At 37.3% G+C, this 27,269-nt stretch overlaps 1 protein-coding gene and 2 long non-coding RNA genes across 4 annotated transcripts in view; 2 read left to right on the top strand and 1 right to left on the bottom strand.

Annotated features, from left to right (window-relative positions):
• LOC310922420 overlaps positions 1-12,956 on the top strand; it is a 64,887-nt gene extending 51,931 nt beyond the window's left edge. The window contains exons 2-4 of one of the 2 annotated variants that reach the window (XR_014592425.1): positions 228-316; positions 2,117-2,242; positions 3,652-3,800. This is a non-coding gene — a long non-coding RNA (uncharacterized lncRNA). Of the gene's footprint in view, positions 1-227; positions 317-2,116; positions 2,243-3,651; positions 3,801-4,915; positions 5,085-12,630 lie in introns of those variants that run through there. The other variant, XR_014592424.1, reaches the window with a different exon arrangement.
• LOC310922690 overlaps positions 1-27,269 on the top strand; it is a 439,183-nt gene that overhangs the window by 62,444 nt on the left and 349,470 nt on the right. The window lies entirely within an intron of this gene.
• The window catches only part of SYK (spleen associated tyrosine kinase), a 49,572-nt gene that overhangs the window by 5,533 nt on the left and 16,770 nt on the right, over positions 1-27,269 (bottom strand). The window contains exons 2-11 of the mRNA XM_083882978.1: positions 26,499-26,942; positions 24,859-25,019; positions 15,794-15,932; positions 14,335-14,416; positions 13,244-13,290; positions 8,957-9,025; positions 2,935-3,025; positions 2,086-2,263; positions 702-911; positions 99-288 (exon numbers count right to left, since the gene is read on the bottom strand). Of these exons, the coding sequence (XP_083739104.1) occupies positions 99-288; positions 702-911; positions 2,086-2,263; positions 2,935-3,025; positions 8,957-9,025; positions 13,244-13,290; positions 14,335-14,416; positions 15,794-15,932; positions 24,859-25,019; positions 26,499-26,909 (1,578 nt within the window). The 5' untranslated portion in view covers positions 26,910-26,942. The remainder of the gene's footprint in view (positions 1-98; positions 289-701; positions 912-2,085; positions 2,264-2,934; positions 3,026-8,956; positions 9,026-13,243; positions 13,291-14,334; positions 14,417-15,793; positions 15,933-24,858; positions 25,020-26,498; positions 26,943-27,269) is intronic.

Below are 27,269 nucleotides of genomic sequence, written 5' to 3'. Positions count from 1 at the left end.
TGATACGTAACATTTCCAATTTTCAACTGCATTTTAACTGAAAATATCCTTATTAAGCTATGCTACTACACAGTTTTCATGTTGTGTTCAGACCTTACCTTGTAATAATTTTCATCAGCACTAAGAGCTTTAGAAAGTCCAAAGTCACTAATTTTGGCATAATGTTGGGTGACTAACAACACATTTCTTGCAGCCAGATCCCTGTGAACAAAATTATTCTCCTCCAGGTATTTCATCCCCATGGAAACCTGATGCACCAGCTCTGTTATATTCTTCTCTGTGACATGTCTGAAAATCACAATTGAATTTTAAAGAGGTCAGTAGTTCATTTTCATGACTTTTCATTGAGTTCAAACACAAATCTTTACTCTGAACTTTTCTACATTAACCTGGGAACCTGATTCACCTACATTTAGCTATGTTTCAGTTAGAAAAAGCAAGCTAGGCTCCTGTCCTGGGCAAGATGATGTGTGATCACATCAATAAAGGAGAGGTTGAAGGATATGTGAAAAGTCTTTCATTTATTCAAAATACTCTATTTTGGCAGAAATATTTGACAGTTTGGAGACCTTCTATGTGAAGAATGACTACAATCATTAATTATTACATTGACAACATATCAATTTTAATTGTCCTTACAGAAAAAGAAAAAATAAAAGAAATGAAATGTATCCTATGGAGTGGAACCAAATTTTACATACCTATTTTTTTGCAAAAATTTGTTCAATGGCCCAAGTTCAGCCATTTCCATTACTAACATCCAGGCCTCAGCTTCACATATACCTATCATTCGGACAATATATGGGTTATCCAGTTGCTGCATTACATTTGCTTCTCTCAGTAGTTCATCCTTTATGGCTGGATCATTACTCTCATTCTTCAGAATTTTTACAGCCACAGGCTTTGCACCCCTGCAAAACAGAATCAAGTTCTGGGACTAGATGCTGAAAAATCTGTGCACTGATGTACACAATCTTCATCAGATGTTTCCATTCACAGAGTACAAATTGTGACAAAAGACAGAATTGACACTCAGAGGAGAAAAAACCCAGCCATAACAGAAACATCCCTCTATCAAATGCTAAGAGGACAGCTAAGCAAAAGAGTGACAATGAAAAGAACCTGAGAAAATTACAGGTTGTCATAAAAATGCCTAAAGAAGCCTGAAAAAAACTGTACTGGACAAAATTTTCTTGTCCACTCTGGAAAAGATGGCATAAAGCTCTTCTGTCAAGAAAAGCTATAAAGAGCTTTCCAAGCATTGGAGTGTTTTGGGGGTGAGACTGGAACATGCAGCATTGCCAAGGCAGTGCTCTGAAATCCTGAGAATCTCAGCCTACTTCTGCAACCTTCCATTCATACAGCAAACTGCAAGAGTGACTGATGAGATCATCATAGCTCAAGTATGAAACAAGATTAAAATATACACAAGCTGAGATCAGAGCCCTTCAAATCCCTACAGCCTGTATTGGAAAAATAGAAATCCCTTCTGCCTCTCAAAACCTTGGTTCAAAGAAATGTCTCCAACTTCAAGAGATGGGAGTGTGTATATAATCAGTCCATGCACATAAACAGCATACTGATAACATTTTACTATGAAAATGCATGAAGAGTCAAGTATAAACAGGGTCTGTTCCTACTGACATGACATGATAGAAAATGTTACAACATGTTCTCGAAAATCAACATTCCAGCTTCAGGGAACTGGTATTTATCACACTTCAGGCAAAACTCTCTTTGCTATAGGTAAACTGTCCATGGCACTCTTCACATTTTCTGACGGAGATGCTGTGCAGATGAGAAATACTGTGTAGCATTTGTACTTTTGCAAACTATGGAGGAAGGCAGTGGAATTCACACTCTACTATCCTCATCAGGAGAGAAAATAATCATAAACAGCACCTTCCCACTTTACAGAAAAAAACCCAAGTTCATAAGTGTACATAAAAAGAGATAAATTGGTGAATATTAGCTCAAATTAGTTACAATCTGTTGCCCCAAATGAATGACATGCAAAGATTGCCGCTGCTCCAAAAAGTAAAGAATAGAGCTTTTACATATTAGATTCCATGAAAACATACTCACTTTTTCATCTTATAGAACCCTTTCTTTACAGTACCAAAATTGCCAGAGCCAAGTTCACCTTCCTCCAAAGTCAACAATTTCCTGTCAAGAGTGACATTTTTTGGTTTAATTTCATCTGGATCGGCATACGGACTTTCATAGACCTCAGTATCCATGGGTAAGGCCTCTCTCTGATCACCTGTAGTTAGAACAATGACAAAATTAGACATGATTTCAGACATTTTTGCTGCCATAGTTAATATATTAATCTTTTCTGTGTTCAAGATAATCAGTGTGTTTGATTCGTAAGGGCCTTATAAAAAACACATGCAGTCCATCTGTATGTGTTTCAGAGCACATCTGAGGCCACAGGCAGTGGCCTGCCCCTGGTGACATGCTGTAGTTAGTGATTGTAGTTGTGTAGGGCGAAACCAGAAGGTTCCTTGACAAAAGGAGGGCTAAAGGTTGGCCCTTCTCCTTTGTACTTCCCATTAGTTACCTCACACAATTTTTCACTCAGAATGCTGCCTTATATGTACTTCATTCTTAGGCAACCCAACTTTGATTGCATTATGCTTGGCATTGTGGATACAGCAGGGCACAATTGTTTTTGTGACACGTAAGGATATAGTTTTTAGAGTCCAGGAAACAATACTCCACTTCAAAATGGAAAAAGGAGTTTGTTTCTGTTAAATGATTTTTATTATAGATGGTGACCTCTGGCATCTTCAGCTACCAGGCTTGAGTTATGATAATGGCTATACCAATACATAAAAGAATGTGAAATATATGCCAGAAAAAAAGAAATAAGGATTGAGAGAGAGCTATATGGAAGAAAAATGTATTAAAGATACATATTACTCTGCCTACCTCTTTCTGCTCCTGTAATACCTCTGTTCCTTTGCAGCACATAAGGATTAAAAGGTGCTTCTTCTGTTGGGTGGCCAATAGTTGACTGAAGCTGTAGCACACAAATAAATTTTTTCTGTTTAACAATGAATAGGAAAGTTAAAAGCACTTTTCCCCCCAAGAATTTTGGCATAATGTTTGCAAGAGACCCATAGGTGAGAATCGGAAAGAAAGGGATCCAAAAGAGGTTATTTCATTCTGGAGGTTATTGTTAGAGCAAGCCAAAAGCACAGAAAGATATTACAAATATTTCAGAGGACTAGATAAGAGAGAATTAACTGTAGTGGGTAATGCACAAATCTTATTCTGCAGATATTAAATTTACATGTTCTTTTCAAATTTGCCATGTAACACAAGTAGTCAGAAGGATTTCTCTTTAATCTGTCCTTCCTCCTTCTTCAAGTTCTCCCTCCTCCTATCTAGGCCACAGAGAAATCATTAGCACAGATGAAAATAAAATACAATTTCCTGTTTGTCTTGTGGATATTACAGGGGAACTCAGTTTAAAGAAATGGAAGCAACTGTAGTAAAAATTTACTGCTTTAATAGGCTTGTGTAACATCAGGAACAAACATCATGGACCAGATATTAGGCCTGTCTGTCTGCTCTGAAGAGGGACAAGATTACTTAATTTAAATTACAATTCAAATACAATTCCTTTCCCTTTACTCTTGTCAGAGGAATAATATGGAGTACACAAACCATCTCATCCATTGTGTGTTCTGGAGCTCCTTGCCTGGTATGGTACAATAAAACACAGATGAGAGAAACTACTGATCTGCTCACTTCTGTTTGTGTGCTGTTTGGAACATGGAATTACAGAGCCTATTTCTGCAGGTTAGTTTCTTTTCAAGCAAAGAGAAACAAAGCTCTAGTGAAAGATGTCCCTGCCTATGGCAAAGGAATTGTAACAAAATAACCTCTAAGGTCCTTTCCAACACAAACACATACTGTGAAGTTTCCTATAGTGAACTATTGGATGCAATAGAAGTTTTATCATTTAGAAACTGCATTTTGTAGGGGAAACAGCTGACCTGGGAAGTACAGACTTTGAAATCATAATAAAGTTATCTGCCCAGTTGAATGAAACAGAAAAGGTTTTACTGCATAAATTTTACTGCAAACCATGTCTAGGAAGCCTGTTTTCAGCAATATTCTGGCCTAATATTGACATCTGGCACAGTAGGGGAAATATTTCTTACTTGGAACAGTGTTAAAAGGCCATCTGTTGTCAAGGCAAGCCACAAAACCCCTGAGAAACAAACTGACTGATCTACTGTTCTCAAGGCAAATGAAGGTATAAACCACAATCCCCAGCTTTTGTTTTGCTTTTCTAGACTGATTCACTCTGACAGCTTTCCAAGACCTGTGTCACTCTATTTCACACAGGCAACTCACTAACCCCAAGCCCCCATTAAGACTGGAAGTCAACTGGCATACTTTGAACTGGCCAAATGTAATTAATGTACACCAAATTCTGTACACCTCAAGAATCTGTTCACCAGTGAAGAACAGCTGGTAAAAACATAGCTCTGGCCAAGACATAGCTGAGTCCTCAATTTAGACTCATGAGGCATTCCTGCTTTTTGCAATTCAAGAACAACAAAAACAACAAAAAAAAAATCAGAAAGGATTGTATGCTCTTGATCAGCAACTGCATTAAAAAAAAAAATAAAAAAAATATATATAGATATATATCACTTCCATGCTTGTAAATAAAGCTCTGCAGCTGTGAACTGGAAATCACACAGTGACACAGATATAATAAAGTGAGTTCTCTTTCTCAGAGAGCTGCTCATGTTTTAAGAAGAATCATAGCATCTTATTTATCATAACTTTTCTTGGTTAATATGCGTAGAATGTTATTTCTAATTGTTGCAGATTGATTAAATAGCTTAGTAATGTCTTTTTTTGTTTATATTCCTTCTTTCCTTTCTGTAAGGAAACTGGAAACGTGGCTACCCTGGACAAAGAGAAGCCTGAGGTTCTTAATTACTTCCATGCCTCAGTATCCAATGGCAAGCGCTGTAGCCACAACTACCCAAGCTGAGAAAAGAAAATGTGGGAACTGGAAGGCTGAGCACCCTAAGTCCACCATAAGAGAGGATCAGGTATGTGATCATCTAAGGAACTTGAATGTGTACAAGCCCATGGGACACAATGAAATTCATTTGAGGGTACTGAGGGAGCTGTCAAACAAAGTTGCTAAACCATAGTAATTTTTGAAAATTTGTGGCAATGAGGCCAAGTCTCTGATGATTGGAAAAAAGGAGACCTGAGCCCCATTTTTAAAAAGGGGAAAGCAGAAGAATCAGGGAACTACAGACTAGTCAGTCTTTGTATCAGGCAAGGTCATGTAGCAGATTGTCCTGAAAACTAGGCTAAGTAACATGGGGAAAAAGGGGTGTTTGGTAACAGCCAACATGACTTTACTAAGGGGGGATCATACCCAATAATCTGGGTCAATTTGGTGACCCTCTATAACAGGGCTACGGTACTGGTGAATTGGGCAGAGAAGTTGACACAGTCTATCTGATTTATGGAAAGTATTTGACACTGTTCTGTATGACATCCTTGTCCCTAAATTGGAGAGAGGTGGGTTTGATGGATGAACCACTTGGTGCATAAGGAATTGGCTGGATGATCACACAGGAAGAGTGGTGTTCAAGGGCCCAGTGTCCACATGGAGACCAGTCACAAGTGGTGCCTGCAGGGGCCAGTACTGGGGCCAATGCTGCCCAGCATCTTTGTTGGTTACATAGATAATGGGATTGAGGGCAGCCTTAGCAAATTCGCTGATGACACTGAGCTGTGTGATGCAGTCACACTGGAGGGAAGGGATGCCATGGGCAAGCTTGAGAGGTGAACCTGTGTGAAATTCATAAAGTTCAACAAATCCAAGTGCAAAGTCCTACACCTGAGTCAGGGCGATCCCAGACACACCGAAGAGGTTGGGCAGAGAAGTGATTGAGAGCAGCCCTGAGAAAATCCCCACTGGGGGTTGTGAAAAAGTCAATATCCAAAGCAGCAAACTAAGGGAGGAGATTCTGCCCTTTAAGTCCACCTGGTGAGACCCCACTTGGAGTGCTGCATCCAGCTTTGGTGCCCCCAGCATGGGAAGGAATGGAAGTGGTGAAACAGGTTCAGAGGAGGCCACAAAGTTGATTAAGGAGCACCTGGAGCACCGACCCTACAAAGACAGGCTGAGGAAGTTGTGAGTGTTCACCCTGGAGAAGACAAGGTTGTGTGCAGACCACATAGCACCTCCTAGTGTCTGAAGGGGACCTACAGGGAAGCTGGAGGAGGACTCTTCATCAGGACCTGACAGGACAAGGAGTAATGAGTATAAACTGAAAGAGGGAAAATTCAGTTTAGATAATAGGAAGGAATTCTTTATTGTGAGGGAGTTGAAGCATAGGAACAGGTTGCAAAGGGAGGTTGTAGATGCCACATCCCTGAAAGTTTTCAAGAAGAGATTGGATAAGGCCTTGAACAACCTGGTTTACTGGAAGGGATCCCTGCTCGTGACAGAGTAGGCTGGGATTAGATGTTCTTACAAGCCCTTAACATTCTCTGATACTGTGATTTCTGGTTGAACTACAATTTAGTATTTCACAAGCACATTTTCAGCTCCTATTAGCAACTTGGGAAAATTGTGCAGCACTCAGAAAACCTCAAATATTTTTCTTTAGTTCTGCCAGTCATGTATTCATAGCATTTAGCATCCTCCGTAACTTTGAATAAAATTCTCTTCCAGGAACTGGAATTTTTTTCTCTTAAAATTAAGCAAGGCTGACTAGAAATGGGGCAGGAGGTAATGCATTATTGCATATGCAGTGATATGAGTAATAATAAAATAAAATTTCCTTTTTATTTAACTATCATTTAAATGCAGAGTCCTTTCTGCCCTACACTTTTAGAACAGCAAGTATAATTCTGCATATCTTTTTTTGGGCAAAGTGATATTTGTCTTAATACATCTAAGGTCTAAAATAATATTTCTTCTTGTATTCTTACAAGAAACAGAAAATGGGCAAGATGACCACAGATTTATTCTACCAGTCAAAAGGAATACAAGAAAAGAGTTCTCTAGAGGAGCCTTTTAAAAATGTGATATATGAATGAAATGGCTCCAACAACTCTAAATCTGACTTTCATTGTGACAATTAAAATTTTGTAGTAAATAGTATAGTAATATTCTCATGAAGGCAATTTGTACAGCAAGTGCAATATTCTTTCAGTTTAACAACTCTAGTTTGAAAAAAATCAGACCATAAAATCATAATAAAGTTATTTTATTAGAAATTGATAGCTGTATACTGCATGACAAACATCTCATTAGCCACGAGATGAGAGGAGCTTTGGTTAAGACATCTCCGTTGCCACTAGGTGGCAGGATTTCACTTAAATTGTCTAAATTGACGCAGTAGTAAAACAAAATTTTTGACCCAGATCCTGAAATTTAATACAAATACTGAATTTGTGAAATTAAAAAAAAAAAATCCCAAGAATGAGTAAATATAGCAAATAAAACAGATATGTTTTTTCTGCTTTACTGTCTGAAAGCTTTTGACATAGTAGAAGTAATTGTGTTATCAACCAGGTCTAAAGTAAACTCAGCTCATTGGAGTTAATGAATGGTAAATCTTCAAATTTTTCAGAGCACAACTTTTGTCTAGAGTCTAAAATCTGACAGTATGATGTATTCAGGGTAAAGTACATGTAAATGGTGATCAAATTGGGTTTCCAAAAATATTTTCTTAAATTTTTGGTTTTACTCCGCCAATATGCTTTAATATACTCTGTGTATTGCCCAGAAGGCAGGAAATAGCTACTTGATAGCAGAGAGTGACCAGAACAAGACACAGGTTTTACCAGGTTAACAGCAGTGTGACCAAAAACATGTCTACAGAGTTCAGACCCCAGACTCATTTTTCTGAATCGACCCAAAATGTGTGATAGCTTGGCATTGTATTTCAGAGGGCTGAGAACAGATCGTGAGACTGTGTCTGTATTCATATATGACAGAAATATTGAAAAAGAGGTGTGGGTCATGTAGGGATACACAGCTGACAACACTGTTGGTACTTCAGCATAAAAGTGACTTGAAGCTATAGAAAAGAAATGTTTGCTATTTATCAGGATTATCAAATACAGCATATACCAAACACAGAATTCAGTATATATCAAACACAGCTTTTTACTCTGAACAGTACCATACCTCTAGGGCATTTCATGCCTGCTTTTTTTTGTTGAAGAGCAGCTGGAAATAAATCAATAAACATAAAGAGAGACTCATGGATTGAATAGGGGCATACATATTATTCTCAGAATGCAAATCATAGCTACATGCTTCAGAGCTGCATCAATTACTGGACAGCATAATTTTCTGGCCATGCAGAAGCATTTCCACTAGGACAGGACTGAGCTCCCCTTGGCTCCCTGGCATCTTGCCAATTTTCCCATTCTGCTTGGTATTGTGATATTTTACACTTGCCTAAATGTAAGTGAATGCATAACAAGATTTGTGCACATAGGTTATGTAAGTATGTATTTTGTTGTTTTTATTGTTCCCTAAATGTACTCAGTAATAGCATAATTGTGTAAGCAAGACAATTTTCTGATTAGGAAGGAGAGTAGAAATATAATTTTGTTCTGCTATAAATGAGTAGTTTTCAAAAACATTTTATCACTTACATTTCATTTGCAGAAATACTGAGATGTGCATTATTTTGGTATGCCAGAAATTGAATAAAAAGAGTCCTTCTATTTTTAAAACTCCTTCAAACCCATTGCTTCAGTTATAAAATCAAGCCCATAATTATGCAGTTAATTAGGATAGATGCAGAAAGCTCACAAAATCTTCACAATCTAGTTGTTAGTAGTAAAGACAGCAAGCGAAAAGAGGGGGAGAAGAAAGTGAAATCAGTTGTTTAAGTATTTTTAACTCAGCCAAAAACCTAAAGAAAAGTATATGAGGCACCTTTTTGCTGCCAGGCTTTGGAAAGGTATACGATTTGAGTCTTGAGATAATTCCACCTCCTGCCCAACTCTAGAAACCACAACGTCAAAGAGGAACAGTAAATGCGTCATGAAAGTAGCTAAAGGTATTTCACAAAACAAAAACACTCTAAAAGAACAAAACACTCCCAAACTTTCTGTTGTGTGTGCCTGCAAGTATACATATGATCCATCAAACAAATGTAGTACAAGAAATCTTAGTACTAAATTTTCTTTCATTTATCTTACTGTCAAACCATCCTGAACCTACAGACATACCTTCAGACAGTTTTAAAACTCAAATGCACTGCCCTTTGTCCAGATCTTTACTTATAGAGTATGTTGTATGTTTCCCCTGCCTCTATCATTGCACTTCATTCCCTCTCCCCCACTCCCAAATATATTTAGAAAGGAGTGGATAACTTTTGTGTCTGGAACTATGACTAATGTATCGAGCAAAATTTGAAGCACACCTTGGTCACAGAACAAACAATGTAGTTATTGAAGCAGAAAACACACAAGGTAATATTAATTCCAAACAAAAAGGAACAGGCTTTACATTTTACACATGCATTTATGTTCTGTGTAAAGATACCTTAAAAGATATGCAAATATATTTTACAGGAACACATTAATTTAATTAAAAGGAACAAATCAGCATTTCTAGGGATCACTGAGAGATCATATCTGACTTTTATAAATTGAGATGAAGCACTTATTGTTCAAACATTTAGACTGGTGTTGAGGCTAAAGTAATCTGAGACAGATTCTCAGTCACTTTAAACAGACTTTGAACTCATTTAGATGTTTTGAACTTTTTAATATCCCATTTGGATTTCCTATTTTCTGAAAAGATATGATTTTTAATTAATAGGGTTGGTATATTTCCTAGTTCTCTTTTAAAAGAAAATGTCTGATTTTACATTTGTTTCAAGACACTGAGAAGAGTCATGTGGTCCCTGTTGCTGCTGGAAGAACAGAAACCTTTTTGATGCTTGACATTCTTCATAGCTGTGATACATAAAAATTCAGTATACTGCATACTAAGTAAAGGTTACTAAGTCAGCTATTCTCTTTTACTTCATGAAATTTTATTTCCATATTGGGAATAAATGAAACCTGAAATACTACTTAGTTACCATTTTGCAATAGATAAATTCTCTGAGAGGTCAAGCACTCTTTTGCACAAGCTGAGCATGGTTCTCATTATACTTTTTCAACAAGAGTATCTCCCAGCACTTGAGTAAGCAGACAGCTGTAGTGATGGCAATGCCGCTTAACTCATGTTTATATTAGACACACAAAGGCATGTTGAGATGAATACTCCATCACGCACCACAACTAGTTACAGCTAGGCTGTACTCATAAGGTTTGGGTCTATTGTAACCACCTGAAAGACTGTGACTAAACAAAATACTGAGAAAGGTTAAGAGGAGAATTTGGGAAATGGCCAGAATTTTGCAGTTTCACTATAATGTCATCAGCTGGAAAACTGAACTAAAGACTCATTTCAAAAGCTCCTCTGCCAGTTTAAATATATTTTGCAATGAAACTGATGGCAGGGAGAGAAAAGTAATTTACAAAATGGAAGGGTCAAAATCACCTTAAACCTAGCCATGAAGCCTCTGGTGAAAGGCAAGAAGCATCCCGGTCCATGCATCTTCTGGGAGAAGCAAGAACAAGCAACTCCCCATATTGTGCATGGAAAATTAACTTCAATACAGACTTTTAGCATGAAGTCCTTTCTTTTGCAGAAGAAGCCTATCAATATCACTAAAAAGGAGATGTCCATATTTCAATAAACTTTATCATTTTTTTACTCCAAATTTGTCTATGGAACAATAGCAAATACTAGGCAAATCTGATGTAGATTTATGTCCCTGATGCAAATTTTATTGAAAGCCTGTATAACCAACAATTTACAGATAAATCACTTGGACAGTCTGCCTTGCATATTATCCAGCAGGTCTTTCTACATTCCATGTACCTTCTTAAATTCAAAACAACTTCAAATTTGGGCATACTATTCCACTAAGACTTTGAAAGAGCACCACTGTATTTTAGACTGTAATATATACAAAAAAGAAAAAAAATTGAAAAATTGGTCTGGATGGGAGCTTCAGTATTAGATTGCTACTTAGAACTGACTGAATGTTTTGTTCCTCTACTTTCTCTCTTTTGCTTGTTTATTATAATCAATCCTTTCTCACAAGTTGTGATCATTCCTGTTGCCTCGCTCTGGATTATCTCCTGCTGGACAGCATTCTTCAGTGCAGTGTCAAAAAACTGGTGAAAGTCTTTCAGCTGTGACTTTGCCAGTATTAAAGACACTGGAAACACAATGATGTTTCCTTTTTCTCTACCAGCATGGTGGTTGCTCATCCTTGTTCCCATTCTGATTCATTACAGGCATAATATCCTTTGAAAAGCTGTGTCTGCTTGCTATTCTGTGATTTGTGTCTGACTATTAAAGATGCAATATCTTGCACTACCTTCTACTGAGCATCACCTTTTTTTTTTTTTTCCAGGACATTTCTTTAATTCATCACAGTTATTTTAATACCCAATTCAAAAACTCACTATTCTAATTTATGTAATTTGGCAATGGTTTTCATAAATAGAAAAATCTGTGCAATATGCCAGAAATGTCAGAAACTCATAAATGTTAATTATCATAGTGTAAATAATATGAAGATAGGTTGCACATCTTCCACATAAGATTGTCTTTGTATTATGTATGTTTCTGGTTGTATTCCTTCTCTTCAGGCTGTTTTATTTTTTATTTTATTCTAACCTGAATAATTGTAATTCAGGCATATTAAAAATCTTCATGAGTTACTGCTTTTGCAAAAAAGTATTAATGTAAGAGAACCTTGAAATATTAAGTGAAGTCTTTGAGCTCCATAAGAAGCAATAGTTATTTAAAATTTTCCTTTTTGTATGTTTATTATCACAAGAAAGTAGTTTAGCAGGGTCATTTTAAAGAGTCCCAAAGAAAACACAAAATTCAGATTTCAGTTTTAAGAAGTTCAAAATGTCAAATTTGTTGAAGCTTAAAACGATGTTTTAGTAGACCATCAGAAATATATGTACTCTCATGTAGCTTTGGTGACTTTCTTGTTAGCTATCATGACAAGTCTTAAGCAATAGCAGTTAAATTTACACTTATACTGTGAATTTTTCTGTGGATATTCTGAAACATACCATAGTATTAACACATTGAATGTACTTAGCCTATCTCTACAACTGCACATATACCAGATGATATACATGTGGTCTTGTGTGCCTAATTTTCATGGACATCCTTGTAAATGGCACAGATCCAAACCTCAAGGCAGTATTTTTATATTTAATTCTTTTTAATTTAAAAATATTTTTATTATTACTAATAAAGAAGTAATAAATTTTAAAATATCTTTTATTTAAAAGGCTCTGATTTTGGTTGCCTAATTTCCAATTATTTAAAAAGGTATCTGATTTTCAGAAGTGAAGGTATGAATGGCTGTTCACAGGCCTGCTAGGAGTCAATTGTATTGAAATAGATAGAGGTAATTGTTTATTTGAATATTTTTTTTTCTATAATGTGGGACTGCATCCAGATAATGACCTAGATGATTAAGTTATGCATAGAAACAACTAAAATTAACTCTCTTTCAGATGAAATCAACTACATTGAACAAGACAGATGTCATTCTGTGGATGTATCATACCTCAAGGTGGCTTCTGTAGTCAATGAACTTTGAGAACTTTGGTAATTATATTAACAGGTGGACTTGCTCACTCTTCATGGAGTGAATGAAAGAATCACCTCTAATGCAGTGCACAAGAAATGAAACCCTTCTGCAAAGTCTGATGTTAACTGCACAGAACAAATATGAAAATAAATTGAACTTCCATTTCCGCCTCAGTCAGCAGATTCTCTAAGTGAACAATTCAAGCAATGTGGTATCTCACCTCCCAGTGCTGATACAATCATTACAGAATACGACCATTAATGAGGCATCTTTCCTATGTAAAATACTATTTTTTTCACATACATTATATGTGTAAAAGAGGTTCACAAAATTAAATTAGTATTAGCATATCCAAAACACTGATGAAAGCAACACCATGACAAAATATGTTAAGTTTCTTTTGAGCTCACTGTTCATAACTCTAGAAGAATAAACTATCAGAAGAAATAACACCTAAAAATTAGGATTCCCAGAACATTATGTGGCTGTAATCGTTCTCAAATGAATGCTATTGCTGTTCCACTACCTCCACTTACCTTAGAAAATGTTCCAGAAGAAGGATGAGTATTAAAACCAAGACTTTCTGCAAAAGAATCAAACATAAAATGATACTGAGAAAAGTGTAAAATTTGTGTAAGAACACAGAATTTTACAGAGGAAACCAATTGTCTAGTTTTTAGATCACATTACAGTGTTTCCCTTGGACTATCTGCTTTGCTTTTGTCTCTTATATGCAGCAGACTCCGATACTTCCTGCCACGGAGACAAAAGTGCAGAGCCTAAATGATTCAAATGAGAAAGAAAATAATGGTGGAAAAAATCATGTAGTGATTCAAAAGGATGGAAAAAGTAAAAATTTCAGTGCTGGACTTGATCTTGAGCGTCTTTTCCAATCTAAATGGTTCTACAATTATATTCTATTATTCTATGTCCTCTCAGCATGGCACTTGTATCCAGTTAGAATAACAGAAGGTGGCCTTAGAGACAGAAAAATAGTTCTGGAGGAGCACAAGTTGGACACAGATCAGTCAGATGCATCTCTTTTTCCTTTTCAGTCATGGCAAAAGGGAGGACAATGTCTCTTCAGTATGACAGGACATTAAAGACACGGGATAAAAAGCACACTGACACTCTCCCCCACCTCTTCCTCTCCTTTCCCACAACTTGTCAAGGAATGCCTCCCTGACCCCATTTTCAGCATCGGGTGCAGCCAGTGCCTTGTTCTGCCCTGCTACCCCCAAGAGGGGAACTTACCTGCTGGGTGCACAACTCACTGCACTCAGCCTGAACTCCTGCATCAGCACTGCTGCTGTGCCTGCTCCAGCCTGGAGTAAAGACCACTGGAGAAGACCACCTTTTTTGTGTCTATGGTCCAAGTAACACACACTACCACCTTGAGCAGCAAAACACATTTCTGACCTAACAATAATTTGGATCCAGCAGTAATTTGACATGGTAGCCTTGAGCTACAGGGTCTGCCTCCATCATGCACAATCTGACAGACATTGCCTTATTAGAAAAAGTGGAAAATCTGCGCCCACCTCTATGGCAAGTGGAAAAAATGCACACACATTTTTCATAATTATCATGTCTTTTAACCCATATAAAAACAATAGGAATAACTCACCATTTTCTGAGCTGGGTTGTGGACATGGAATGGTAAGAACCCTTAATAATCCATCTGGCTTGTATGAATAATGCTCAACTAACTAGCAGAATGAGAGGGGAGGAAAAAAAATAATGTGAGAAAAAGATAGGAAAATTTCATGGTGGTATCATTAAATATGATACCATTAAATAGTCTCTTCAGAAATGTGTGCATATGTACAATAGTCAATATATATTACAACGAATGATCTTGGCATACAGCAGACTTTTACTGCACATGTTCTTTACTTTGTTTCTATTTAGCAGGGGTGGATGTTTCTGAAATAACTTTGTGGATAAATGCGCAACATGATCCAGAAATTGGATTTGTGTTCCCCCTCTGGTTCTGCTACTAAACAGCTTTGTAACTCTGAGTTCCCACTTTCTCTGTCTTTTTCTCTTTTTTTGGCATAACTACACTGCAAGCATTGCCCTAATATGCAATTCTTTCTTTGGCCTTTAGAACTACAATGGGATGTGCATAATTAATAAATGTATAGCACCACTAGTTGTGGCCATTTGTGCTCCTGGATTGTCCTCTCCACACCATTTTTTACAGGTTTCTCACCGCTATTTTCTATTTGGGTATACAGGAGGTGTGTGAGTGTAAGAGTTGCAGACATGTTCACAAAAATTGTAAGATAGCAGAGCTGCTTTTAAATTTCCAGTGACATCAGGAAATAAATACACAGGACATTTACAAAAATGCTAAGAATATATGAAAGCAAAGATTCATATTTTAGATCTCTGTCTCATTTCACTAATTTTAATAGATTTTTAAGCAAGGGGACATAAGAGATTTCTGCAGGGATTTCAATTCCCTTAGTATTTTCAATTTACACTGTCATTTCACCAGTATTCAGTTTTAGTATCAACCATGGCATAGTCAGCTATGGACTTCTTAATTGTGTAATCTTTACCAGGGTTCAGATATATTTTGGTGGTATGCCTCAGCAAGCCATGCTTTAGCAGACTTGAAGGTAGAGAATTTCAGTGTTAAAGACTGCATTATGTGTGCAACATCTTAAACCATCCTCTTTTTGCTTGCTAGAATTCTGTTGGTTGCTGTCCTAAAGGACTTTAGCAAAAGACTAAACCAAGCATATCCATTATTGAAAATGGATACTTGCAAATGGACTTTCACTCTAGAGAATGTTCAGCTAACTAAATAAGTAATCACAGTTTTGAACTCGGCCAGGCTGCAGCATCACATTTAAAAATGGTGAAACTCTCTACACTCACACAGCTTTCTATATTAACATGTATTTGCTTCATGTACAGAAACCACACAATGTTGGAAACACATGACAAAATAACCTGCAAAATATCTTTGGTTTCAGCCAAAGGCTATTGTCACAAGGCAAAATAAAACAACATTGCCTTGGTCAGTTATATGGAAATGTGATGACAGATATCCACGTGATACAAATTTTACAGACCTGCCACAGGGTGTCAAATCTTTTTCCATCTGGTATGGAGAGCTTTCCTGTCTTGTCTCTGTCAATGCGATAGTGCAGTACTTTTCCATCATTCAGTAGGCACAGGGCATAGGAACCATTGCTGTCCCGTTCTCGGATACTGTAGAAATAAGAAAGATTTTCAGGGTTACACTGTATCAGGAATGAGCGTTCTTTTTTAATCACCCTTTCCTTAAAGCTTTTGAATTAAAAAGAAAACAAAGACAGCACTGCAGTTTCTGAAAACATTTTGTCAAATCTTTCATTTATTTCTTAGTATAATTAATTTTCAGATAAATTGCCTAAAGTTTCTCTTTTTTTTTCTTCCAAAAAGGCAACAGATGAAAGCAAAAAAATTAATTATGTAAGGCACTGTTAGGCAGCTACAGAGCACTGTACACTGCATAAAGCACTCATTGGGCAAGTACGCATTTTAAAGCTTCTGCAGTACTGGCCTACCTCTCTTGTATCTTTTATTTGGAAATAAAGAGATGACAGTAAGAATAGAAGATAAAATACTGAAAGAATGTAATGTGAAAAGGCAAATTTTTTGCACTTAAAATAGTTTGTTGTGTGGCTGGGAATGGGAATTTAAAGAAAATAATATATTTCTGTAATAATTAATTCTTATCATTTCAGGAAAGACATTAATGTTTTGTTGCAGATTTCACATAAAATTCATATGAAACTTCACATAGTATGAAGTGTACATATCTCATCTAGACTTCATTATGGAGAGATTGCCCAATGTAATACAAAAGCTTTGTCTAAAACTCATGGGATGATCTCTTCTTCCAGGAGACCCATGAGTGCCCTCTGAGGTCCTATAAAGCATGACAGAGTTGTTTTATGTGTACTCAGGGCTAGCTGACACTGGGACCAACATACCCTGATGACTGGACCCAGAGTCAATAGGAATTTGTTACTAGCTCAACCATAGTTGGTGCAACATTTCTGAGTTTAGAAAGAAGGCTTTTTCTTTCCGTTGAGTTCCCATGCTTATTTACAGCTGACAGCAAAATAGTTAGAACAAAATTGTCTGGCAGTTTTTCTTTTTTTAATGAAAAGCCTAGATTCTGGAGCACTAGAACATTTCTCGTTCTGGCATGCACAGAAAACTCCCTCAAATTTTGGAACATCCTTGAAAAGAAATATAGCAGTAAATTCTCACTAAGCTGTCAAGAAGCTTTGCCGGTGCAACACTGGTACTTGCTGTTTCATCTCAGGAGATCGTAGAGGCAAGTATTAAATTATTCTCTTCAGCTGACTCTCTCAAGGCTGAAGAAAAACTGTTTTGTCTGAATTACTTATGCACCTTTTTCTTTCAAGTAGAGTGATTCTTGTTGCCTAAGATGTGAACAGGACACTGGCTAAAAGAAAAGGGAAGTAGGGTCAGTTTTTTGTTTTCTAAAACCAAAGTAACTTGCATAAGTCTCTAAAGCAAATTGAAACACACTGTGGTTTCTTCATGGCATGTAGGTGTTTTCTCAGCATGCTGATTTCCTGTGCTGACTGACCAGGGAAGAACAACAGGCTCTGCTAAAATGAAGAGTGACTTTTACTTTGTCTTCTTCTGACCTGCTCTAAGCAAATAAAGCTTAGAAAAATATTTTCAGAATACAGGGCACTGTTTCTAAAACTCAAACAAACGGCATTTAATTATAATCAGGCTTCTGTTCAGAATAAAGCACAAATAAGATCATAAAAATGCAAAGGATTGTTTCTCAGTAACAAATATACTTCACATTTCACAGGAAAAAATGGAGGCTCCAATACAATTCAGTTCTACTGGAACTGGTTCTCCTTTGCAAGACTTGTTACTCTCCCAAGAGGCACTGCAAACATTTCTTGAGAGCACTGAAAATCACGGGAGAGGAGAATCCTGATTTCTGAAGATCATGACACAGATCCAAATGGCTCTATCACTCTTCAGTGCAGGGTTTAGGTGGAGTTCAGGTTTATAAGGTTGTAGTTGCACTTCCGAGTTTTTCCTTCCCCTAACCCAATAGTTAACACAACACTGAAGCCATCTGCTGTTCACAGTCATGTCAACTTCTGTCAGACAGCTCCATCACCGCACATCCTAAAAACACCTCCACTCTAACACATGATTAATCTGGGTCCAGAGGGAGTCTTTTTCCCTTAGGGTTATGGAGCAGGTGAGTTCTAAACTGTAGTCAGTCAACTCCAGCACAACCTAGATCCCTATAAAAGACAAAAAATCAGGAAGTACACAACCTGTCTCCCCACAAAACATGAAACCAGAAAGTAATACCATCTTTCCAAATATGTCTGAAAAGCAGAAGTATCATGTGCATTGAATTGACAGCCTAAGTCTTAGTTTTGGCAAGTAGAACCCTGGGTGACATGGATTGCCTCAAGCCATGTTTCACAATTTCATTTTGGTTTTGCATTACTGTGGTAATGGCTGTCTAGGTTAGGCTAAGCCTCCAGAACTGCAGCTGGGTAACAGTTCTATGTCAACACTTGCTGTAAAAAATTGAAAGGCAAATGCTATTCAAACTAAAAGGTTGTAAACTGAAACCTCTTTGAATGGAAATAAGTTTCACATCTTCTTGATGGTGCTGCCTGTATTACCCAGTCCTTCACATCAGATCTGAGAGCTCTCTTCATATATTTCCCTTGTATGGAAAGTAACAATTTTCAGAATGTTGAGAAAAAAAATCAAAATTCCAAATGCACTCTCTGCTTTCAGATGCTCTGAAATAAACACAATATTTAATAAAAACTGCTAAAAAATAGGTCTTCATTTTAAAATTTTGCCAAGGAATGCACCCAACAGTGAGGTATCACCTGGTCTTCTATTTCATGCTATTGTAGAGAATTGCAAACATACAGAAGAAAAACTTGAAGATAATAAACACCTGTAAATAAACAACACTGTCATTTCATCCACTGAGATTAATCATAAATATGAACAACTTAATTGAGAACAGATTTGAGTACATTGCTGTATTAGAGAAGTGCCAAGGTAACTAGAGTTTTTATAACATACATTTTTAAAATAGCAAAATAAGGAATGTAGAAACTCAAATTGTTACCTGATGCAAAGCAGAGAATACTTAGGTATTGATTTTTCATGCAATGTGTGTTTGAGTACTTTTTTGGGAGTGCAACCTAGATAGCAACCAATAACAATTTGGAGCATTATTATAGACAGTGTAAATACCTATCCATTCCTTCCTTTGGTATTTTCATTTGGAATCAAAAAGAACAATGTCTCAATTTTTTTTGTTTCCATCTGAAAACCCAAATGATCCCTCTCTTTCTAAAAAAAAAAATATCCCTGAGGTCAAAGAAATAAATTGCTATTACAACATGCCTCATTGACTGTGTAGAAAAAAACAGAAGTCACAGCATTCTGCAGTGGAGAATTATGAAGAAAATAAACAAGCAAAATGCTTGTTTTAGGAATGGTGTCAAATTATTCTTGCCCCTGAATCCAAAGGGATCCTGAATTTTATTCTCAGCATAACTTGCCTTCTCAGCAATTACAGCTTTCTTGATGGCAGAGATATTGACATTCCCCACAGCTGATGGAGCTCCAGCCATTCCCTTCTTGTCTTGCCCTCATGACCATCTCTCTGGTAATGCTATTAACAACATGGCTACTCATTAGCACTTCAAAGATCTACTGCACATTGCATATGTTCCAAGTTTGAGGGTAATAAGAAATGAACTTGGCGTCATCTGTAAAAGAATTATATAAAGGGCAAAATGGATTGACTGCTGTCTTCATTGGCATAATTTCTTTTCCCCTGTTCACTAACACATTCAAAGCTGTTTCAGAAACGTCAGAACACTACAGAATTTAGAAGACATCTCAGTTTCACACTATTGCTATCTACAATGGAACCTAAAAATTCATATCCTGGTGAGTCTGCCGCACAGTTGCCAAATACTTTCGTGAGAAGGACTGCATCCTATTAGTCAATTTAGTTGACTTCACCCTGGCAGTAAAATACACCATGCTTCACCAAATGCATTAGAAATAGCTCTGTGGTAAAACTGCACCTGAAATAGGAGATCTTCTTAGTACATCTATCTCGGTTAGATCACAGCTTTTTTTTACACCTCAGACCCACTCTGCAGCTGAAGAACCGAGTGCAGGACCCATCTCGAGAAGCCACAGCCCTGCCGCACTGGTCTGCAAGTGGCACCCAACATGTACCCAACTGCAGATCAGTAAACTGCTCCCCCAAAGAGTCATGGGCACCATCCAGGCTGCTGTGGAGAGGAAGACAGCACCTCCAGAAACCCAGTTCATTGTCTGTATATTATAATTTATCCTGAAAAATTTTTATGGTCATCTAAGCTTAGCAACTGCTTGGCATTTTCTGGAGGAATTTCATTGTTAATTAATACTCCTGAATTAAAGACACATTTAATAGGATTGTTTTCATCCTTTATGATGTCAACAATGTCCAGTCCCTCTTACGGATACAAACTTAATATTGATAGAGTTAGCTAAAGAATTCTCTACAAAGTCAGAAATATGACCTAGATCAGTATGCAGTCTGGTAGTGGCAAACTCCTAGAAGAAGGCAGCTATATTAGTGTAAACATATCTTGCTACGCATACCAGAAAAAGAAATTTTGGTCAAAGACAAGAAAACTTTTACAGACAAATGCACTTCAAACCTCATTAATTTGAAATACTAACTGTTGTGACATGTAAGAGACAGTTTAGTTTCTAGTTGTCCTGGAATGTCATAATGTGGCATATTACTGTGGCTCATTATAGTAGTCTAAACTAGATTTGTCCTCTTTAATATGCCCATTACATAGTGAAAACACTACTATGGCACCAAAATAGTTTTCTACTTTCCTTTTACACAATTGTTCATATTTTATTCATATCTTATGAACTACATACAGCTATGAAAAGGTGTAAAGTTTATCTAGACTAAACTACTGATTTGCAATGCCTTCACTCACATTTCCCTAATGCTGAATTTTTAAATTTAACAGTATTTATGAATATTCTTTATCCTCCTCCAACTTCAGAACTTCTGTTTTTTAACACATATGGAAGATCACGTGCTTGTATAACTTAAGTGGTCATTACTGCTGGCAAGATTTGACAAGCCTTGCCACATTCCCAAAGTGTTTCATATGTGAAACTACAGAGAAAATTAACTCTTCTACTGTTTGCTTTTAGCAAAGTTATAATTTATTTTTCAACTCTTCCACACAAGCATGCATGAACTCACATAGATATTAACAATATTTAAATATTTAATGATGCATTATTAATAAAAATACTATTAAAGTATTAATAAAAATATTACCAATATTAGTAGTTTGATCTATGATTAATGTTCCCTACCAGGCTAAATAAAATAAACCCCAGAAGTCTGGCCAAGAACCATCCTCCAATATAGAATGTAAAATAGTGTTTGTGAAGTTAAGTGGGCCTTCAGACATAAAGTTCTTTATTTTCAGTTTCTTTTCAGATAATTTTAGAGATATTTGACTTCTGTTCCACTGCTATTTTTTTTCCCTAAAGTTTTTGCCTAGAGAGGCAATCTTACATAAACATTCTTTGCAGAAGAGGTAGAAACTACTTCCCATTTCATGTCATTTCATGACATGGTTTCTGTGTTTGGGTTTGAAAACAAACTCTCTAGCATCCACATATCTACTTTACTGACTTTTAAGCCATGAAAAAAACTTCAAAAATATCTTTGAAAATTCCCAGAACTTTTCCTTAGATGTATTGTAGTGTTATTTTTATGATACTATTCATGATATTTTGAATTGCAGTTAGGAAGCTTTCCTACTATTTCCTTATCTAAGCTATTTAAAATAATTCTAGATTTAATAATCTTGTATTGCTGCAAAGCAGTGCTAAAGAAATCTATATGTTGCCTTGTTACGCAAACTCCTGTACTGGATTTTGTTCCAAGGTAGGTAGGTCAGATGGATAGCAAATTTTCAGTATAATCAAGTAATGGAGTAATCAAGTTGTAATCAAGTTTTGAAGACCCTTTTAAAAAATATACAGAAATATTCTAGCCTTCTAATATTTATTATTCTCTCCATAATAAACAATATGATTTTTGTCACATACAAGTATCCACTTGTGGACTTGTTAAATAACCTCAGAGTACCTAATCTCTTCAAAAATCTAGCTCCTCTCTGTGCTCCCAGGTTCCAATTCTTACCTCAACAAGCAGACATCTCCTAAACCTTAAATGTTTGAAAGCTTTACCAGTCAGCTACTGGGCTTGATTATCTTGACCAGTGTTAAAAAACCACTAATTCACAGTCACAACTTCAAAGCCTTCAACCCACAGATGTACAGAATATTATGACAGGCACTGCTGCTGGGTAAGTAAAACTATGTGATGTCTGTGCCTGAAAGGTAAAACAATGCACCACTCTCACACTCAACAGTTTTGCTGCTTCTGCCTCAGTTAGCCAGAAATGAGTGGTTTATTTCTCAACACCTGCCAAGCAAGCCCATGTTAGGCAACCCACTGCAGAAAGCAGCAAACCTCTCTGAATTACAGTTTTTTGTTATTTATGTTGAGCCTCTAAGTCTATGGGTCAGAGAGCTAGAACGGCTCAGGAATGTAAAATAACTGATTCCAACATGAATGAACAACATGTTATTCCTCTGGCTGCAGTGGCTACTGAACTGTGGGGTAGATGAAGTTCTCTCCCTGTATCTTCACTGAGATTTCACTTCACTGAAACTGTAGTAGCTAAGTGGTTACTGCATTCTAAGGTGGCCAGATAGGAAGTCTGTGCAAGAACAATTAACACATCAGAAAGCATCCTACAGATATAGAAGTAAACAGTCTTCCCCTTAGTCAGAGGGACCTAAGATGAACACACTAGCAGCTCATATTATTTAAGCTCCAGGGGTACTTCTTCTCCTGGTTTAAACAGAGCCTTAAAATTAGCAATTTCTCCTCTGTGGGTTTCTCTCCCTGATATGAAAGCAGCCACCTGAGTTTCATCAAAACTACGTAATATAGCAATCCATTGACATAACGAGCCCCGTGAGAGAAGGTCTGAATGCTCTCCCACAACTCATTGAGCATGCCACTGCAAGCAACATCAGAAATGCCTCTTAGGCCATCTTTAAGGAACATAGAAAAATGTTGGGAAAGTATTTCTAATCAAAGCACTAGGAATGCTTATAGAAGACTAAAAGAGATCAGTGTTTATAATAGGAGGCTGAAAATGCCAAGTCTCCTAAAAAAATCCACTCCCTTACCCCAAAATCTATCCCTGTTGTCAAGAGATGCTAATTTTGTTCGAACAAAACTTTGTTTCCTTCCCCCTGTGCCCCCCATCCTCCCCCTTTGCCCCAAAGAGAAATACTTTGGCCACAGAGAAACCAATGTGTGCCTGAGGCAAACTGGAAAAGTTGCCAGTTTTAATACATGATCAACATCATGACTCAGATGATACAAAGTACGTTTGGTAAGGTGTTAAAACAGAAAGCAAAAAAGCAATATATTTTTAGGTATAAAATTGTCATGAAAAGAAAGGATTGCTTTTTTGTTTCAATTACTGGACCTCACGTGTAAAAAGTAGGAAAAGAAACTAGCAAAATCACAGGGCAAGAAAAAGGAGAGGTTATGTGGTGATGCTGGGCTGGTAATCTGTAACAGCATCTATGTTTATAAAATCCTCTAAACTCCTACGCAGCGGAAAGAAATGTATGGCTCTGAAAATTTTGTAACTCCTGCAACAGTTTTTTTTACTACACGTATAATAAAATCTTTAACAAGCTTATTACTATGTTTTGTTACATATCGCAGCAAAAGCAACTGGGTAAATGCCCCTCTGGATGTGATCTCCACCAATAAGGAATATGAGGCTGAAAATAGGTATGCATGGCTTGGGTGAGAGTGGCTATGAAACACAAAAAATTCAAGGACTGAGGGAAGAAAAGAGAGTTCAAGAAAAGAGATGTCACTACAGTCAAAGACTTATTTGAATTCTTTTTTCAAATTCTTTAGTCAAAGACTGCAGTGGTTAAAACCTCATAGGAATTCACTCTACTAGGAATAGGATTTAAAGGAGTTACTGGTTCCAGTCAACTAAGACTGAAACATGGAAGTATGTGAGGGTTGCACCCACATTACCAATTAGTATGGCACAATTACTGAAAATCAGTAAATATTTTGTAGAAGAGTTTGTTCTGAAGAAGCATATCCTTCCTGCACTTGCTTGTAGGGTTTCACTTTGGACTACTTCTATAAAAGGCCAAAGGAGGCTGAGTGCTAAAGAAAACTACATAGGTAGGTGAGGAAATTTCCCTCAGAAATTATACAGCTCTTAGTGATTCTTACTTGGCCATGACTTTTAAGACTGATTTTTTATCATTATATAAATACCTTCTGGGTGGGGGGTGGAAGCAACAAAAGACAGCTCTGTTAAAACACTGATATTTTTCAAATGAGGATTCTCCAAAAAAAAACCCTGGCTCTAGTCCTCACAAGATGATGGCTTTCAGTCACTATCCTAATTACACATTTATGCTCAGAAAAAAAAAAAGATCATTAGACTGGTTAAATGCAGTGGGTATGCAGCAGATAAAAAATAGCTCTGTCAAGGTAGAAGCGATCCATTCTGTTGCTTAACTACAAAACAAAGCACTACCACTGTCCCTGGGAGATTTGACAGATACAGATCCCAACAGCTGCAAACACAGACAGTTTGTCTCTAATTGTACCAGTTTAATAAGTCTGTTTATTGGGTGCAGGTGGTCAGGGGCTGCAAAGGCCAGGGGATGCCCTGGGCCGGTCACGACTGGTCCAGCAGGCCCTAGTGGACATCCCTGCAGGGGGTTCCAGGATTTTGTTACAGTTTTCCATCTTTAGTTAAGTGAGGGACTTGCTTAGGGCAGGAAGCATCATGTCATGTAAATTATGCTGAACTGAGTGCCCTCACTGTAGATGAACCACATTTTAGGGCATAGACTCATCTGAGATTTATTCAAATGAAATTCAAATGTTACAGTAACACTGGAGGAAAACAGCAACATCACAGAAAAATAAACTCACAGAAATTTTCCATTGTTTCTTGACCCAATGAGGATACGGTGTTCTGACTCCTCCCGGGAGATCCTCCCATGGAACCAAGGCATCTTCTCATGGGCTGTAGTGGCAATCAGCTTCTCCAGCTGAGGCTTCTGACTAATGATAGCTTGTTCAAGTGCATGCCCCTAGAGAGCAGTAAAAACATGGTGAAGCAGTCAAACTATATTCTGCAATAAAGAGATGACAGGTAGACTCCCCGTCTTTTGGGACTACTTTTGGGACATCCAGAATCTGCACATATTTGTTGTCTGTGAAGGCCTGTCTGTGAAGGTTGGTATAAAGATTTTAAACCAGGAACTAACATATGGTAATATAAACATCACAAAACTAGGATTCTCCCTTTACCTCTGAGAAAAAGAAGGAAAATTAACCAGTAAATAAAACCATGGATATATCAGTATTTAAACTTAAAATGAAGTCAGATTGTTATGCTAATAGACATAGCTAAATAGAGTTAGTGTCTGTCTGAGATTTCAAACATACCTCCAAATTACATATCCTATGGCTGTGTACTAAAATAAACAGAATGTGCTTTGCACTGTTACAGCATGTCTATGTCAAAGACATCAATGCAAATTTTCCCAGACAGAACAGTCCCCATTTTAGAGTAGCTTACTTAGAATAATATTAACTTAGACATTTCTAACCTTGTCTACAACCTACCACTTCTAATTTAGGCCTGCCTGGAATCTGAGGGCAACCCCCACTAGTTTCACCAGTGTTTAATCAGAATGCATCAACTTCCCTCTAGCTGAGCTTAGACTCATCAGAAAAGACACTGTAAACCTCAGCAGTTATAGAAAATGCTGTATAAGTTTAAGTCTTTCCCAGTTTGGGGGTTGCTCCATATATTCTACAGAGCAGAATTCATAGGGTTACTTGCTAGCAGCAAAAGAGATTAGAAACTTTGTGTAACTTCATGAGGTCATGAAGTACCTCATGACATCTCAAAGTGAAATAATATCCCTTTTGCAGCCTCCTACACTAGTGTTTCAATGGAAAGACTGGCTTCCTTATAGTCATTCTCAGGAATAAAAAAATCCAACACCTTGTCCTCCACGTGGAAAATTCCTGCTTGACCCCTGCAGCACTTAAGATATATTGGCAGTGCTCTGCAGTGTAGAAACTATTCTCTTTCAGGAACAATTTCTGTTTTGGAAATAATCTCAATCAGCATCAGAGAAACAAGGCCAACTAAGAGAGCAAAATGTAAAGTAAGTCATCATGTCACTATGCCTGCCTGCATATCAATCCATAAAAATATCAGAATTAAATGCAATGAGATAAACCATTTTTGTATCTTGTTCATTACCTGTATTCATTTTTTGTCCAAATCTGATGACATATGTTAGTGGAAAGGTAGATAAGATTACGCTAGCCCAGGACATGGTAGAAATTCTAAGGGTTTTAATTTTAGGAAAACTACACTTATTGCCAAGTTACCACATGTACTGCGGAGAAAAACCCCTCACCGTTAAAGCTCAAACCGCTATGATTTCATTGTGAAAAAATACTACCTAGCAGCAGCAACAGCTGGAAAACTCTGCAATCTCTTTTCCTCCTAGCTCAAAGATTACTTTATGGTGAGATCAGTCTGGTTTTACCTGCAAATTCCAAGTTTGCTTGACATACTCTCTGATAAGGTTCTCTTTCAAATCTTCAAAGGGTCCTGTTTTAGGTTCAACACCTGGTGGCCGGTTGAAAGGTTTTCTCAGTAGACAGATGAGGCCATCTGCTTCCCCTGAGTGATAGTTAATGAGTTCAGCAGGACTGGCATGAGACTTGCCTCCTGCAATAGCATACGAGCCACTCAACTCCCTCTCAATTGTATAGTGGTGAACCTTCCTTCCATGGGCCAAGGATAGGGCAAAGCCTCCCAGGTAATTCCTGCTTTGGCGGAGCAAGTACAGTCCATCGCTTGCTCCTCCCTGCATCAGGTACTCCTCGGCATCTTCACGTGTGATATTGCCAAAGAAGTATGGCAGATGGTTAGCAGGGTTTGTGTTGGAAGCCATGGTTTTCCAAGTCGCACACCTAGAATACTATATCTGAAAATACAAAGACATAGACATGAATGTCAGTAGAAAAAAGAGGATAAACCAGTAAGCTGGCAGTATGTTTACAGAATCACAGAATGATTTAGGCTGGAATAGACCTCTAAGATCATTGCGTCCAAACTTGAACCAATCACCACCTTGTCAACAGACTATGGCACTGAGTGCCCTGTCCACTTGTTTCTTGAACACCTCTAGGGATGGTGACTCCACCACCTTCCTGGGCAGAACACTCCAATGTTTAACAACCCTTTCTGTGAAGAAATTTCTCCTGATGTCCAAACTGAACCCCTCTGGCATAGCTTGAGGCAATTTTGGTAA

This window comes from Zosterops lateralis (assembly GCF_965231275.1).
Source record: "Zosterops lateralis genome assembly, chromosome: Z".
Classification (NCBI taxonomy): domain Eukaryota; kingdom Metazoa; phylum Chordata; class Aves; order Passeriformes; family Zosteropidae; genus Zosterops; species Zosterops lateralis.
The sequence above is the reverse complement of the archived record's forward strand: the minus strand, read 5'-3'. Positions and strand labels throughout refer to the sequence as shown.